The sequence below is a fragment of the Leucoraja erinacea genome, chromosome 3, assembly GCF_028641065.1.
Source record: "Leucoraja erinacea ecotype New England chromosome 3, Leri_hhj_1, whole genome shotgun sequence".
Taxonomy (NCBI): domain Eukaryota; kingdom Metazoa; phylum Chordata; class Chondrichthyes; order Rajiformes; family Rajidae; genus Leucoraja; species Leucoraja erinaceus.
Window position 1 is genome coordinate 79457658 of NC_073379.1, and position 17011 is coordinate 79474668.

At 39.4% G+C, this 17011-nt stretch overlaps 1 protein-coding gene across 5 annotated transcripts in view; it reads left to right on the top strand.

Moving 5' to 3' along the window:
- The window catches only part of LOC129695762 (protein prune homolog 2-like), a 335597-nt gene that overhangs the window by 177765 nt on the left and 140821 nt on the right, over nucleotides 1-17011 (top strand). For all 5 annotated transcript variants that reach the window (XM_055633039.1, XM_055633041.1, XM_055633044.1 and 2 more), the window contains exons 7-8: nucleotides 6829-6987; nucleotides 9446-15276. In XM_055633039.1, the coding sequence (XP_055489014.1) occupies nucleotides 6829-6987; nucleotides 9446-15276 (5990 nt within the window). The remainder of the gene's footprint in view (nucleotides 1-6828; nucleotides 6988-9445; nucleotides 15277-17011) is intronic.

A 17011-nucleotide genomic window follows, 5' to 3' on the forward strand; every position in this document is an offset into this window, starting at 1 on the left:
ACCCAGCAATGCTACTCTTCTCACATATGGGGGAAGCGAGGGCAATACGGTCAGTATTGTGAAGCTGCAGTGCCACCAAGGGGATCAATCATACAGGTTGCGATTCTATGTCGTCGACCGCAATATTATCCCACATCTAACACCATGTGCAAAGTACTATTGATACAGAGTCATTATATATCATAACAAGTACTTTAATTAGAAAACATACATTGACCATCGAAATGAGTACTGTAGACTCTGAGCCGTAAGGAGAACCAACTAGCATGGCTGCCCGCATGCCACCAGGTGGTGGTGTGAAAAACCTGACATGGATTATAGATCAGGTCATCAGCAGCAAAACCAGACATGGATCAAATCAGCAATACTGTTTGATCTACATCCCCCTTCTTAGGCTATTGCCCAGAGGGCAAACATAATGCATGCAGAAGTAATATGTATATAAAGCTATAGAAATTAACTATCATCTACAGTAAAGCAATGTTGCATTGGGGGATATGTTGCAAATAATATAAGTAACGTTGGGTATAGTTAATTAAAGTCCAAGATCTGCATCTAGACATAATCCCCGTATCTAGCCACAGGCTTGCTGACCCGTCCTGTATGTGCGTGGTACAGGCCTTCAGCCGTATCCCTCACAGGAGATGTCGCCACAGGCACTGCCTCTATCCAGAGTTTCTTAGCGGGTGACGACTCAACCAGTACAGGTTTCGCAGAGGATTTGTCGACAAGCTTTACAGGGTTCTTCATTATCGGCACCAGCCTCATTGACAGTCCTTTTGCAGGTGCAGAAACAAAGTCCTGATCCCAGAACTGCTCACCGTCTGCTGTCACATGTCCCCCATTCAGATAATCGTTTCCACCCATGTCTTACCTCTTTACAAATTGTTACAAATTCACGACAGCATAAATATTGCATTTATCCACTTGGCCACTGGGGGCATTTTGTGACTGTAAGTGTTGCAAATGTTTGCACGTACTCTGACAGAGTGGAGACTCTAATCCTTGTATTGAAATGCTATTCAAATCAAAGGCACATCATTTTTAAGAGGGTTTTCTCGGACTTTTGAAACAATTCTCTCTTCTGAATGGTATGTTGCTTTGCAAGAAAAAATAAGATAAAAATAATTAGGAGAGACAAGGAACTGCAGATGATGGTTTACAAAAAAAGACAGAGTGCTGGAGTAATTCAACAGGTCAGACAGCATCTCTGGGAATTATGGATAGGTGATGTTTCAGGTTGGCACGCTTCTTCAGAGTTTGGAAAAAATGTCCTCACATGAAGCATCATATATCTGTATTCTCGAGAAATGCTGCCTGACCCGTTGAGTTACTCCAGCACTTTGTGTATTTATAAGTATTGGAAGGTGCAGGCAACTCACTAACTTGCAGGAAATGATAATAATGCTGGCAAATTAAATTAAACAGATGGTGAAATAGTGAGACTTTTGCAGGAAAAACAAGGAACCATATTTGAACCTGGAAATTCAACCATGTAGGTCAATGTTTAGTTTGGAGATACAGCTTTGTAACAGGCCCTTCGGCCCACCGAGTCTGCATTGACCAACAATTCCCACAACCCAATGTCCAATGGACTGAACATGCATTTAGGCACCATACCCACAACATTCATTAGAGCCGATGTGGTTCTTGAAATATTTGGAAATAGCAGATTTATTAAAGACACTTTTGTACTTCTTTTACAATTTATGACTGCTTTTAATAATCAAATCATTGGCTTAAATTCCCTTTTCATGTGTTAACATATTACAAACTAGTTAACTTTATACTGGAAAAGTGATGTACATTTCAGTATTCCAAGTAAGGTGCTCCTTCAAAAGTGACGTTTCGGAATGCGTGTAATTTCATCTTTGGTTCATTATTTGTGATATAGTATTTGCACACTGCCTTTGACTTCTGGAATTCAATAAAACAGAATTTCAGAATCAGAGGACAATGCACATTCTCCATCTGCATCACATGTTGTTCGACTATAGTCCATTAAACTGTTTAAATGCAAGGGCATCAAACCTGAACTTGACCTTAAAGGCAGACAAAGTGCTGAAGTGACTCAGTGGGTCAGGCAGCATCTCTGCAAGAAAAGGTTAGGTGATGTTTCAGGTCGGAACCCTTCTTCTGAATAAAAAAAGAGTGTGTGGGGGGGAGGGAGGAACTGGAAGCAAGAAAATACCAGGACAAAGCAGGACCGGCAACAGATAACCTCAGCCAGGGTTGTACCCCGGTAGGCCAATTGTTGGCTAGGGAAGGTGTGATCTTAAGAGGGATATATTGTCGCAAACTGTGAAACTGGTTAAACAACTAGGATGGAGGAAGGGGGAGAGGGTGGAAGTGTTAGCAGAAGTTACTTAAAATTAGAGAAATCAATGTTCATACTGCCTTGTCATCCTCAACTATCAAACTGAAGTTTTTGTACTTTGCCCCATATTTAATGAGGCAGCACTCCACCATAAAACAGCCAACACAGACATCCAAAGTGGTACCTGTCTAATTGGGTTTTTTTTCATTTATAGGATATGGGAAATACTGCTAGGAACAGCATTTATTGTTCATCCCTAATTTCCCTTGAGAAGTTGGTGGTGAATCTTACCTTCAACAGCTGTAGTTCAAGCCGAATGCCCCTTGGCTCAAATTCATGGCTATGTTGTTCACTGATTGATTCTGGGACACGCCAAGCTTGCTGGCAGCAGTAAATATTAAAATAATAGATGCTTATGAAACTAAGTGAGGAAGATAAGTACATAATCTAATTTTCTGATATCTCCATTGTCAGGAATAAAAATTAATTATTGTAGGTTTAAATTAAAAAAAAGAACACACTTTTCTTTCAATAATTTTCTTATTTCTTTACGACAGTTGAAGTTGAATTGTTCAGTTTTAATATATTTTATGGCAGAGTTCAATACAGATTGTGCCCATTCCAGAGGTCTGTCATATTTAATTGTCTCTGTTCAATATAAGATGGTCTGGTTATTTTTTGCATGGCTGATTTGCATACTGTAATTAAAATTCAGTATTCTATTATTATCCAGTTTCTCATTGCATGTGGCACGAATCATAAATTACTGCTGTAAAAAATCAGCTGAACGTGGACATAGTTGAAAATCTGGCTGACAACTCCTGTGCTGATTACAAAATGGAAAGGAAGTGACTTCTCTGCTAATTTATTCTCTTGTGCAGTATATGATGCGAAGGAAGCGTAGATTGATGCAGTTCATAAGCGATTTCCCTCCTCTTACTGCTAATAAGCTGCTAGGAATTAACTGCCTGTTCCCTATATGTCAGAATTTGCTGGTATTCTGCCACTTTCACTTGTTGCATATCATTTGCCAAGCTAATACTTGGAGTCTTTCCACTCAAACTGTCTACTTTAAATAATTGTGCTGTTGATAAAGGCTTATACTCATTAGTTATTCTGAAAAAGCTGAAACTGAGTAGAATCAACTATAGTGATGAGCATCTGTATCCATTCTGTTGTCACCATTCCCAAATCTGTAATGTAGATATAAATAACTAATAAATGAGATCCATCCAACACTGCTTCAGGATAACCTCTAAAATGGATTGCCTGCTGGACATTAGAAAATACAGCTCTCAGTGATAAAATCAATAGAACAAACACTGACATTTATGAGAATTTCTCCATTGACAGGTCAAGGGAAACGCTGCGAAGGATAGCATCCCTGATTGTGTTTGAGAAGTTGGTGGTGAGATCTCAACTTCAACAGCAGGGGTTCAAGAAAGTATCTCCTTTGTTCCAACACTCCTGTCACTGGTTGATTCATTCAAAGCAAATGGGAAGGTGGACTGGACAATTGAGAGGTTGGCAAAATCTGCAGCCAGCTGATTGTCACAGGTTCGAGGAGCCGAATTAGGCCATTCGGCTCATCAAGTCTACTCTGCCATTCAATCATGGTTGATCTATCTTACCCTCTCAACTCCATTCTCCTGCCTTCTCCCCATAACCCCTGACACCCTTGTGCAATTTCTGAACAATTCTAGGGATTCCAGTTGGGCAGGCCACTTTCTGGGAGTTTACCATTTTGTTTGCAGATCTGACTTCTGTCACTGAGGTGCTTTGGACAGAGTCGGCGGGGGATCGGGGGGTGCATCTTGTTGGAACTTTGTCTGTCAAAATGGATGTGAAGTACATTAAGCTCATTCGGGAGAGATGCGTCTTTGGCAGAGATCTCCTGTCACTTTGGCTTGTTGCCCCTCATGGTATTCAGGCTATATTCGCTTGGCATCCACATTATTAAATTGAGCCTCCAGCTTGTTTTGAAAGTCTCTTGGTATTTAGAAACATAGAAACATAGAAATTAGGTGCAGGAGTAGGCCATTCGGCCCTTCGAGCCTGCACCGCCATTCAATATGATCATGGCTGATCATCCAACTCAGTATCCCGTACCTGCCTTCTCTCCATACCCCCTGATCCCCTTAGCCACAAGGGCCACATCTAACTCCCTCTTAAATATAGCCAATGACTGGCCTCAACTACCCTCTGTGGCAGAGAGTTCCAGAGATTCACCACTCTCTGTGTGAAAAAAGTTCTTCTCATCTCGGTTTTAAAGGATTTTCCCCTTATCCTTAAGCTGTGACCCCTTGTCCTGGACTTCCCTAACATCAGGAACAATCTTCCTGCATCTAGCCTGTCCAACCCCTTAAGAATTTTGTAAGTTTCTATAAGATCCCCTCTCAATCTCCTAAATTATAGAGAGTATAAACCAAGTCTATCCAGTCTTTCTTCATAAGACAGTCCTGACATCCCAGGAATCAGTCTGGTGAACCGTCTCTGCACTCCCTCTATGGCAATAATGTCCTTCCTCAGATTTCTGACAGCCTTACCTGGTATAAGTTGCCATGTTAAGATCAGACTGAAAGCATAAAGGTGCAGCGGCAGAGTTGCTGTCTTAAGGGCTGTCCCACTTAGGCGACCTATTTGGCGAGTGCAGGAGACTCTGCGCTCGCCACAAGATCGCCACATGGTCGCCGCTAAAGCAAGCAATACACTGAATTTAAAAGAACGTGTTTGAAAAATCTAAAGTAAATGTTTTAGGTGATCTTACGACCATAGAGTCTTCGCCAGTCGTAGCTTGCTTTCTGTGATCGTGGGTGTAGTCGTCTGTAAGTCAAAGGTGGTCGTCTTCAGTCCCCACTACTGGGTCGCCAATTATCACGAGTGCATCGGTGATTTAGTCGTAGATAGTCGTAGCTTGTCTAACATAGTCGAAGGATGTCTTCTACATAGTAGTAGGATGCGTTTGATACATTCACTTTTTCGGCGATACAACAAGACTATGACAGTCGCCTGCACGCGCAAAAGAAGTCGCCTAAGTGGGACAGGCCCTTTCCAGTGCCAGAGACCCGGCTTTGATCCTGATTGCGGATGCTGTCTTCTGCCTGTGACCTGTGCGGATGCCCCTTCTCCCTGTGACCATGTGGATTTCCTCTGGGTTCTCCGGTTTCCTCCCACACTCCAAAGACTTACAGGTTTGTAGGTTAATTGGCTTCGGTAAATTGACTAGTGTGTAGGATAGTGCTGGTGTACAGGGTGATCGATTGGCCGAAGGGCCTGTTTCCATGCTGTATCTCTGGTCCAAAAAGGGATAAGGTGAGGACAGGGGTAATGCAGCGTGTGCATAGAATCCCTACACACTTTGAGCACATCACATACTTATTTTTTACATAAACTAGACCATATTCATGATGTATAAAATGTCACTGAGGAAAAATTAATGAAGGCAATTGATATTTCTATTTTTATGATGTTTAGTAATGTATTGATCAGAAAGAGACTGAGAACCATTGTCTCCAGATACAAGATCAGCTTCTTACCATAAATCATCAGGTTTTTGAACCTCACTGCACAGCTATAACCACAACCCTACCTCGGGTTTAGGTTTGTTATTATTGTTATGTGCACCAAGATGCATTGAAAATCCAATCAGATCAGATAATACTATAAATAAATATTTGACTTGATGGACAGATTCTTGACTAGATCATAAGTGATAAGAGCAAAATTAGGCCATTTGGCCCATCAAGTCTACTCCATCATTCAATCATGGCTGATCTATCTCTCCCTCTTAACCCCATTCTCCTGCCTAGCATTAGTAAAGGTGTCAGGGGTCCTGCGGTGAAAGCAGGGGAATTGGGTTGAGTGGGAAAGATAAATTAGCCATGATTCAATGGCGGAGTTGACTTGATGGTCTGAATGGCCTAATTCTTCTCCAAAATTTATGAACTTATGAAATATAATCGAGCCAAACTCGTAGAGCAAAGGGGAAGATACAAAATGCAGAATGTTCAAAAGTCGTTCAGTCTCCACAAAATTGAAACAATAGAGACTGCCCTACATCATCATAGTGGTTTAAAAAAAATCAAATCACTTTTTCTCGATTTTACCATCTTGTGGATTCTTGTATAACTAAAGGAAAACTTTATATGGATTACCTGCAGTGCTTTTGCAGTTTAACATTTGTTTTCATTACACAATCTTCCACTTGCTATAGTATTTTACCTTTTGCACAATGCAGTTGTGTCACTGGAAAACCAAATATACAATGAATAGTAACATTCTATACAATGCTGTCCAATGTAAACATTTGAGTTCTTATTGAACAATGGAACAATTTCAACAAAGCTTCCTCGAAATCTGATAATAGAATTTAATATTTATGCAAATTGTTAGTGTTCATATGTGTCCATTGAGTTTGTATCAGTATTAACATTTATCATTAATTATCACTAACCTTTAATTTTTATTTGATTAACATTTGTCACTTCTTGTTTATTTATCTGTGGTTGCAGGATTTCCTATCTCGCCCGAATCTTATCGATGATTTCAAGATTTTTACTGGAAGATATGGTTACGATATTCTTGTCTTATTAACCGTGTTCCTTGGTGAAGGAGGTGAAGTAAATCGGCAACTTGCCATCTATGCTGACAATGATGACCTATGCAACAGAGTAAGCCATTTAAATGCACCGTATTTCAGTGTGTATTTTCGATTATATCTTTAAATTAAAGCTATATATTTCTTGCATTTGAACATTATTTTAAGTGGATAAGATGTTTTTCATTGTGGCACTTAATATTAAAATCATTAAATAGAACTAACAAATGTCTGATAGTCTACCTTCCTTATGCCATGACCCAATAACCTGACTTTACATTGGTGCTTGGGGGATCTTGGGGAGATCTTATAGAAACTTACAAAATTCTTAAGGGGTTGGACAGGCTAGATGCAGGAAGATTGTTCCCGATGTTGGGGAAGTCCAGAACAAGGGGTCACAGTTTAAGGATAAAGGGGAAATCTTTTAGGATTGAGCTGAGAAAAACATCTTTTACACAGAGAGAGGTAAATCTCTGGAATTCTCTGCCACAGAATGTAGTTGAGGCCAGTTCATTGGCTATATTTAAGAGGGGGTTGTTTAGCCCTTGTGGCTAAAGGGATCAGGGGGTATGGAGAGAAAGCAGGTACAGGATACTGAGTTGGATGATCAGCCATGATCATATTGAATGGCGGTGCAGGCTCGAAGGGCCAAATGGCCTACTCCTGCACCTATTTCCTATGTTTCTATGCTTGGTTTGCAGAAGAGAACTATCCATGCACTAGTTCTCTATTTACAATGCAATGAATAGCTTCATTTTCCTGAAGCCAGTCACAAATTCTTTACTCCACAAGAGCGGTGTTGTTTAAGGAACCTGAAGTACCTCTGCTTCATGAGCAGATATGCATGTGCGTCACATGAGTAAAGTTGGTATGAAAATGTGCACAATATGCATCGGTTTAAAACACACCTTTAAAAGTGGTCAAATTTAAATTCTTGAACATGCCATCATGAGTCAGCAATGAAATGATTGTAGATTGCTTGTATTTTACAGACAAAATTTCACATGTGCTGCCAAGCCACTGCCCATGGCTTACTAGAGAGAAATTTTAATTACATTAAATGATTTTGTTCGATTACATAGAAACATAGAAAATAGGTGCAGGAGTGCAGAATAGCATGTTACTGCAATGTCGCATTGTAATTACAGAGAAAATGTCCCATATCCGCGATGAGGTAGATAGGAAGATCGGGAATACATCCTAGATTGTGGCAGTACCGTTCAGTAGCCTGGTAACAGCAGGAAATAAGCTGTTTGTTAATCAGGTGATGCGTGCTTTCAGACTTTGTTATCATCTGTTCATTGGGAGAGGAAGGAATGACAATGGTGAAAAAGATCGTTGATTTCCTTAGACGGTGTGAATTGTAAATGCAGTCGAAGATGTGAAGACTGGTCTGTGTGATGGACAGAGTGACATCGCAACTCTATAATATCTCACTGTCTTGGGCAGTACTGTTCCCTAACCAACCTGAGATACAACCTGACAGTATGCTTTCTATGGTGCATCTGCAGAAGTTGGTGAGAGCTGCGAGAGACTTCTTTAGTTCCCTGAGGAAGTAAAGCCATAGCTTCAATGTTGTTTGTCCAAGATAAATTGTTGATGATATTTATGCCTAGGAACTTGCAGCTCTTGACCATTTCTAGGAGTTTTGAGATGAGTTGGGATTATGGTGTTGAAGCAGGAGCTATCATATCTTCTATCATAGCATATAGTGACAGTGTGTAATTCATCAAGTGCAAGCATAACATCAGCATAGGGTGGGATGTAGACTGCTGTCAGGAAGCTGAGGTTAATTCCTGCGACAGGTCGACAGCATTTGTTTTACCTCCGCTCACGTCTGTGGTGATGTGTGCAAGGATAGAGATAACAGATAAATAGGTTATTCTGTCAAGCTTGAAAGCATAGTCAATGTGTGTAGTGGAATATTAGGAGTTACTTTGAATTGCTTTGGTTAAATTAAATTCTTATCATGGTTTGGGTGGTGATGCTGTCTGCTGTTCAATTCTCAGTTGCCCCATGTCTACATGACCTCCCACAGTGATATCCCACCAACGCCATCCAGCCTAGTGTTTGTGATATATTGGTGGCTGATGGCCCAGTATCCAGTAGGGAGCTAAGTTGAACTGAAGCAGGTAGCCTGTTCCCTGAAGTACAACACTGGGATAAAGATAGCCTCATGTAAAACAACATGCATTCATTAACATGGTCTTTATTTCTGTGCAAGGAACTGAATCCTAAATAATTCCATTGCTGTTTGTTTCACTCAGACTTTCTGGCCCCCTTTACTGTAAATACCAGATGCCTTTTTTTAGCAGACAAGATTGCAGGAAATGTTGCAAACTTTTTACATTTTAGTTTGATTTATGAGATAAATTTGAATAATAGATGAAATACCAAAGGCAATAAATTCCTGAAGAAATCCTGTAATAAATTACCTCTTCCAAATGACTAAAGAAACAAATAATGAGTGACTTATTTGTTGTTTTAGATTTTTTATATTAGCAATGGTCTCATATTTTCATTCTTTACAGATATGCAATACATTACAAGAATGTCAGAATCCATGTCTTCAACTGGAGCCGATAGAATATGGGTTCCAGGAAATCAGAGCATATCAACAAGGAAGTTCTTCAGATTCGTGCAAGCAAATTCTTCCAATTATAAAAGACTGTATCCATAGGAGGCAGCAAGGAATGGTGCTGAACAGGAGAACTTCCTCCACCGAAGCTGTTAATGGCAGCGCTCCAGTTTCAGAAGGATCATCTGGAGTTCTCGACTTATCTGGTCCTGATGTGGATTCTCAGAACCCAGAAGATATCGGTGATAACCTTCTGGACAATTCTCAAACTATGAATTCTTCTTTACAGGCCCATGGTGATGGTAATTTAGATCTTATGAGCCCAGACAGTGGGCTAGCTACCATCAGAAGTAATCGTTCATCCAAAGAAAGTTCAGTTTTTCTCAGTGATGATAGCCCGATCCGAGAAGCAGTTGCTCCACCATCCAACATTGCCCACGGATATGACTTGTTCAGTTCACTGCCAGAAGGTGAACTATTGGACAAAATTGTACCATCAGCTGTTAATTTGAATAATAATTTTGACCTGTCTGTTCTCGATCCAACACACTGCAATAACCCCCAAACTGATCTTCCAGGAGATAATGAAGAGTTCACGATTACTAGTTTGCCGAACCTTGACTCCACTCCTACATTATCTAATAATTCACCAGATTTTCCCACAGATGTAGCAAAGGAAGTTAGTAGAGTAACTGAACTGGTAAAGGAAGAGGATACCCATGTTTACAGACAAGAACATTCTAGAGATAAACCAGAAAAATATCAAATGATGCAACATTTGGTGAATACATCTTTAGCATCGCAAAGCCTTCCTGACGCTGTGATTGGAGTGGAAATTATAGATGAGAAAATTCCCCCGACCCCAATGAACAGTCTTGTGGAAGGATCACCCCTGGATGAAAGTCCCCGTAATATATTTGCTGATGTAATAGAGAAAATGAATGGAATTGTTGCAGTTGATTCTGACCAGTCAGATTTGAAGTGTATCAGCCAACAGAATGAATTTGAAGTAAGTCTGGAGTTGGCTACAGCAAGCCCAGATGCTGCCTGGGACAGAGGTCAAAAATCATTAAATGTACACACAGAACCTCCTGATCTTTGGGCAGACTTTGCACAAGAATTCAGTCAATCTGATTTTGCCCATGGCGATGATATGAATGAAATTGATATCCAGTGTAAGCAATCAGTTCTGAAACATGTGGATGATATATGGAATAATGCTGGCCAATCCATTTTTCAATCCCCTTCTGCTAAACCAGAAATATATGATGAGTTGAATGAGAGTCAATTCAAAGAAACCACTGTGCCTCCTTTAAATAACTTTGATCCACATTACAAATTTGGAAACAAAACATTATTAGCAGACATATTCATTACCAATTTACCAAGACCAAAGAATAAACAACATAATGTCGATGATCAAGAGACTGACGTTGAATCGAAGGAAAATGCATTTATGTGGGATAAAGCTATACAGGAAGCTGTCTGGCCTTCTGAGATGTTCCCAGGGATAACAAAGGACTCAGAAGAGAAATTTCAATATACAGACACTGAAAATCTAGATTTCAGCCCAGAGCCCAAACAGAATATACCTCTTTCATCACAAATGTCAACAATATTATATGATCCTGCACAGCAAGTTCATTTTCCAATTACCACAGATTTATCAAGTGGGAATGAATCTATAAAAGAAATTACCCAACCAACTGATGAAACTTTACATGCTTGGGCTATATTTGATCATGAAACTAGGAACCTGACTTCTGAACATGAAAAAATACTTCTTGCAGAAAATGACCAAAACTTCCAAACATCTCCACATAGACATGACATAAATACTGGTTATGAGAAGGCAAAAAGACAATTAATTTCTGAAAATCCAGATGAAAGTCCACATACTCGGAGTCAACCATTGGAACAGTACTATGAAGCATGTAATATTTCTCAGGATGATCTCAATCGGTCAACATTGGCATATCCAAATATTTGGAGCAGTGAAATAGAAAGCATGAACCACACGGGCATAAACATAAAGAGTGAATCCAAACAGGGTGCTCCCCTGCCAGTGTTTAATACCAGTGTCCTAGGAACTGAGCACATGCAAGATGGAGATCAAGCTAAAATTAGTCACAGTCGGGCAATATTTGAAACTGTAGGGTTACCGAAAACAGAGGGATACAAATCAACATCTCCAGATATTTCTGATAAATGGAATGAATTTGAACAGAGCTGCCATTCATCTTCTGACAGTGTGGAGGAAAGTTATGAACATGATGAGGGAGAGAGTCAAGAAAGTGTAGAACTTCCAGATAAAATAAAAAGTTCTGAACAGCAATTTATATACTCTGAAGCTGAAAATCCATGTATGGCAAATGCAAATATACAAGAGTGTACAGAGCTTTTCACAGGGATGCATCATTCACGCAATATTTTGAAACAGTCTCAGGGTGAATCAGCATTCACAAGCCAAGGTATATTCAATCCACTTGAGGAAAGCAGTCAGCCTCAAGCAATCTATTCTAACTTCTACCAAGATTATAAAATGGAGGATGGGTTACCAGGCTATCAAAGTAATGAATTATTTAGTTCTATTGGATTGGAAGTGGTGAAAGCAGATAATGAACAAACCTTGGCAAGTGCTCGTATTTGGGGTCAATCTCACCAAAGTGTAACAGAAATGAATAGGAGAAATTCAGATTTGCAAAGCAAATCTGCTGAAGAATTTTTGTATTCCGACCTGGAAGAAAAATGGAAAGAATCTGCACTCAAAGCAAATCAGCCAGTGTTCAATCTTTCTGATGTACATTATGAAGTTGATCAGAGCAGCCAGCTGCCACTCTCTGAAATGCTGCAAGGCCACTTGGCCTTTATTGATGCCAAGAATCAGCCTTCAGAGGAAGGAAAACTGCAAACCATGCAGAATTCTGAACTCTATAAAGATTCTGCTCAAGAATTTATCCAGCCATGTACAGAAATTGAAATTTTGAAGACAGTTGAGCAAGAGCAGCCAGAAATGCTTTCTGCTAGAAGGGATGTATGCAGTGGATCTGAACAAGAGTTAACTGAGGCAAGTGGAAATATTCCTGATATCGTAAATGATTATTGCCAAAATATGTGCCAAGCTTCTGCAGCAAAACCTGATTTGTGGGATAATTCCATTAAGTTGGTTTTTGGTTCACCTACTGTAAATCCTGACATTTTAAATGACTACGAGCTAGACTCCAGCCACTCAGCTTCAGGCAGTCTGGATAGATGGAGTGAATCTGCCGATTTGGAGAAACAAGATTCTGGATGTTCAGTTGCATGGATTGATTCAGAAGGAAAAAATGAAGAGATTGTGACCAAATTGCCTGATATAATGGACCCTTCTAGACAACCATCTTGCCTAGACATCTTGGGTGATCATTCTTCAAGTGAGTCGACTGAACAAACATCTCTTACAGCAGGTTTAATGCAGCAGGCAACCTATAAACCTTTGGTAATTGGGGATTCAAACGTTCATATAGAACAATTAGATAACATAGAGAAATCAAAACCTGCTGAGGCGTGCAATGAATCAGGGCATTATTTTAACACAGTAAAGAAAAGATCTGATGAAAGCAAAACATTTGAAGTTTTAAGCAATGTTAATTTTGAATCTCTGCAAGATGAACAATCAATTTCAATGTACCCTGATGCTTGGGTTAATTTGGGAGAAGTGCCTGAAACAATTATGACAGATCAGAATTTACAAGATAAGCATAGAGAGGTGATAAGTTATTATGATTTGGAAGATGACGAATGTCCAAAACATAGAAACCATGTGGTGAGCCCAGAAAATCTAGATGCCTGGAATCCAATGGGGGAGGCCTCCGTTTGTGTGGATGGTACAATGCCTTGTTCATGGACAGACGATAAGCAGTTTCAAAACTCAATTTCTGAAAATAATGCTTTGTACCACTTGACAAAAAATGAAACTGTAACTCAGGACAGCAGAATAACTGTGCTTCAAGAAGAAGAAGGAAGTGTTTCAAAAGAAAATCCATCAACTTTAGACCTAATCAATAATTTGCAAAGTACCAATGACAAAGAAAAAGAAATGGAACCCTTTTTTTCAAAATCCAGATCTGCTGAGGACTATATTACTTCTGATTTAGATAGTCCGGTAATTGCTTTACATAATTCTGAAATGATGGACTACTACTCTGTATCAGAAGAAAATCTTTTGCACATGGAACCACTGAAAGAAGCTTTTTCAGCAGTAACAGTGGACTTTAATTTATGTGACACAATTTCACCTGCAGGCAACACTACCAAAACCACAAATGATGAGTTTGGCTGTGGAGAGAAAACTCTATTTACTGATGAAGATCCCCAGCTAAGTCATTCTGAAATTCAAGATTGCAATAGCAACACTAAGCTCGAGATGCTTAAAGAGAATTTAGCATTTGCCCATAAAAATCTAGAAATAATTTCATCAATTAGTGTTAGTGATTCTGTCAAGCAGTCAGATTTATTGAAAAATAGAACCAAAGATGTTAAAGACAGTGACATATATCCACCAGCAGATGGCACATCAGCACTCTCCATCACTGAGGTATCAAACCAAAGAATTATTGAAACTGAATGTCTAACACGTGACGTGGAAAGTGATTGGACTTCATTTGAAAATACAGATAGCAGTAGTAACAGCAATGTGACATCCAGTTTATCATCCAGTACCCACAAATCTGATTTTTGGGAAGATCTCAGTCCTGAGGGTGGCAGTATACTTGATGCTGAAGGGATTTCTGTTTCAGAGAGCAGTACTGAAACTGATCCGATAAAAGGAAATGAATCAAGAGTGGAAATTGCAGAGAGTTTGACAGAGTTCTGCAACAGAGGAAATGATCCTCTCTTGAAACAAAAGTCTGACATTCAGAATGGCTTATTGGTTTCTTCAGTCAGTTCACCTGCAACCCCAACTGCTAACAACAGCTCGTCAGAAATTGAATACTTGCCTGAACATCATACCATTGTAAATCCAAATGAACAACATAGCAAAGACATTGAACTGACTTCAAACAAGGACTGCAGTGCAGGAGACATAGATTATATATCTTTATCTGGGAACGATAAACCCTTTGAAAAGGCCGAGGATATGCAGGTCATCAAAAGCTTGGTTGTTGGAGAGGCAATCCCAACAAATATGAAAACAGACTTTCAAGAAGGTATGCTTTCAACATTTCCTTCAGATTCAACTCAACAAATGCTCACTGGAAATGAAACCAGTGATCTTGAGAACGTTTCCACTGAAACCCTCTCAGAGGGCCAATTTGTGACAAATAATGGCCAGGATGCAGGGGAAGAACATTTAGATGCGAAAATAACCGAAAATCAACAAAGTAAAGGAGGAATGGATGCAAGTGATCGATTCGACGGCTCATCTGATGAAAGTTCCAGCAGGACAGAAATAAGTATATCTGACTCGGAGAATTCTGTAAAAGAGCTAAAAGCAGCAAGACCTCCAAATGATGATGCATGCAGAGAAAATTTTGAAGAATCTAAGACTGGACATAATGTTATAGGTCAAATGTCATTAGAAACAAAACATACAAATCATTCTGATAAGATTGGATTCACAGACAATCCACGCCATGATGAAATTGAGTGCACCGTATCTCAGTTCCCCTCCAGAGACAATACATTTACATCTGATGCTGTAATAGGTGTAATAGTGGCAAATCAGGATATTTCAGAATCAACTGGAAATCAACAAAAAAAAGAAGAGACTTCAGCTGAACAAAGTGAATCAACTGAAGTAAGGTAAACCATTCACATTCAGTCATTTTTAGGTCAATACAAAACCTATATTATATATACACATATACATATAAAATATATGTTTCGTTTTTGTCTGTTATATGGTGGTAATCTAATTGTTTAGGTTTCTTAAAATAATTACAAGGCAATTATGTTGTAAGTGTAAGTGAAATGAATTTAATAATTTTCTAAATATGGTACCAGTACATTGGCATGCAAGACTGTTACTCAGCTTTCGTACGACCAGATTTTTTTCCGGAGCGAAGGTTTGCTGTCTTTTAAGTATCTGATTCAGTTTTCTGCAGTTGAAAAATAATATCCTAACTGTACAAATAATTAATTTAAGGGATTATTACTGAGCCACAAAGATTCTAAACCCGGGAATGTAAACTAAGGTTAAAGTATGCCTGGAAAATATACTGCATATGTTGTAAGGGCTACCTTGAGAAAACAATTTATCATACCCGCTACCTCTGCTAATTGAGAGTTATTGCCTTCAGTATAGGATATTCGTATAATGACACTCCCTCTTGCTGACCTCGCACCAGACACTGCACTAGAATTGAATTTGGAATGGTACTGCTTGAAGGAAGAGCAGAAGAGTGCCGCAGTGTGAAGTAAAAATAGAATAGGGTTCTTTTGGTAGAACACTGATGAAGCAGGGTGAATGTGGTAGATGTGCTAGTGGTTACAGTGAACAACGTGCAACAAATGCTTGGGCCTTGAGGACCACATGGTTGCCAACCCAGATATGTTCAAATGGGACAAGACGCACTCCATGGACTGAGGTGCGGTAAACCAATCAGTAAGCCCCAGGAATTTGTGGTATAAATTACTGTTGTTTAAGGTTTGGAACATTAGCTTAGTTGCCTTCTATGGATTATCTTCACTGGGTACTGATTATGATCCATGTAGTTGTGATATCACTTGTGGACATGGAGTATTTTTTGATGCAGTATGATCATCTTTTCATTGACTTGGACAGTTCAGGCCCATTTATTGTTAGCGAAACTGCTTCTCTTTGGCTTTAAGCTTGGCAGAGGAAGGAGCTGGGCAAATTAGATTGGATTCGAGTTTGCTCAATTCCTGACACCTCATTCTATCTACAAAAAGTCAGATAATAGAGTATTAAAGGTTCAAAGGTCAGTTTATTGTCACGGTATTCCGTTTAATGCAAAGAATCATGGGATTTGTCGAAGGTCATTCGAGAAAAAAAAGCGAACTCAGCGTTGTGTAAACTGTATAAAAATTGTTAACTATTCTACCAATGAATTAATCTAGAATTCTGTCAACTCAATAACTTCCTTCCTTGTTCTACTGTTGGCACAATACTTACAGCCCCAGTTCTAGTTTAGTTCATTGCTCTACAATTATGAGATATTCAAAAATTCAAAGAATTTATTATTTTCATTTAATCCTTAATGTGTTTGCTACTGAAATAAGAAAATAAGAAAATATTTCTTGTGTTTGAAACATTTTCTTTATCTTATTCATAATTTATGTGTAAAAATATATTTAATCAGAGGCAGGCGGCGACTGTATCAATGTGATGTGGGCTGATGCTTTACCTACAGTTGGTGTGAATGTACCGTTAAGGCAGGGGTTGGCAATCTACGGCCCACGGGCCAGATCCGGCCCATAACCTCAAATCATCCGGCCCGCAGGCGTATTTTTTAGTGACAAAAATGTTGTTATTGCCTTCAGTGGGACCTTGCCCAGAGTTGTCCCAGTGCTCGGG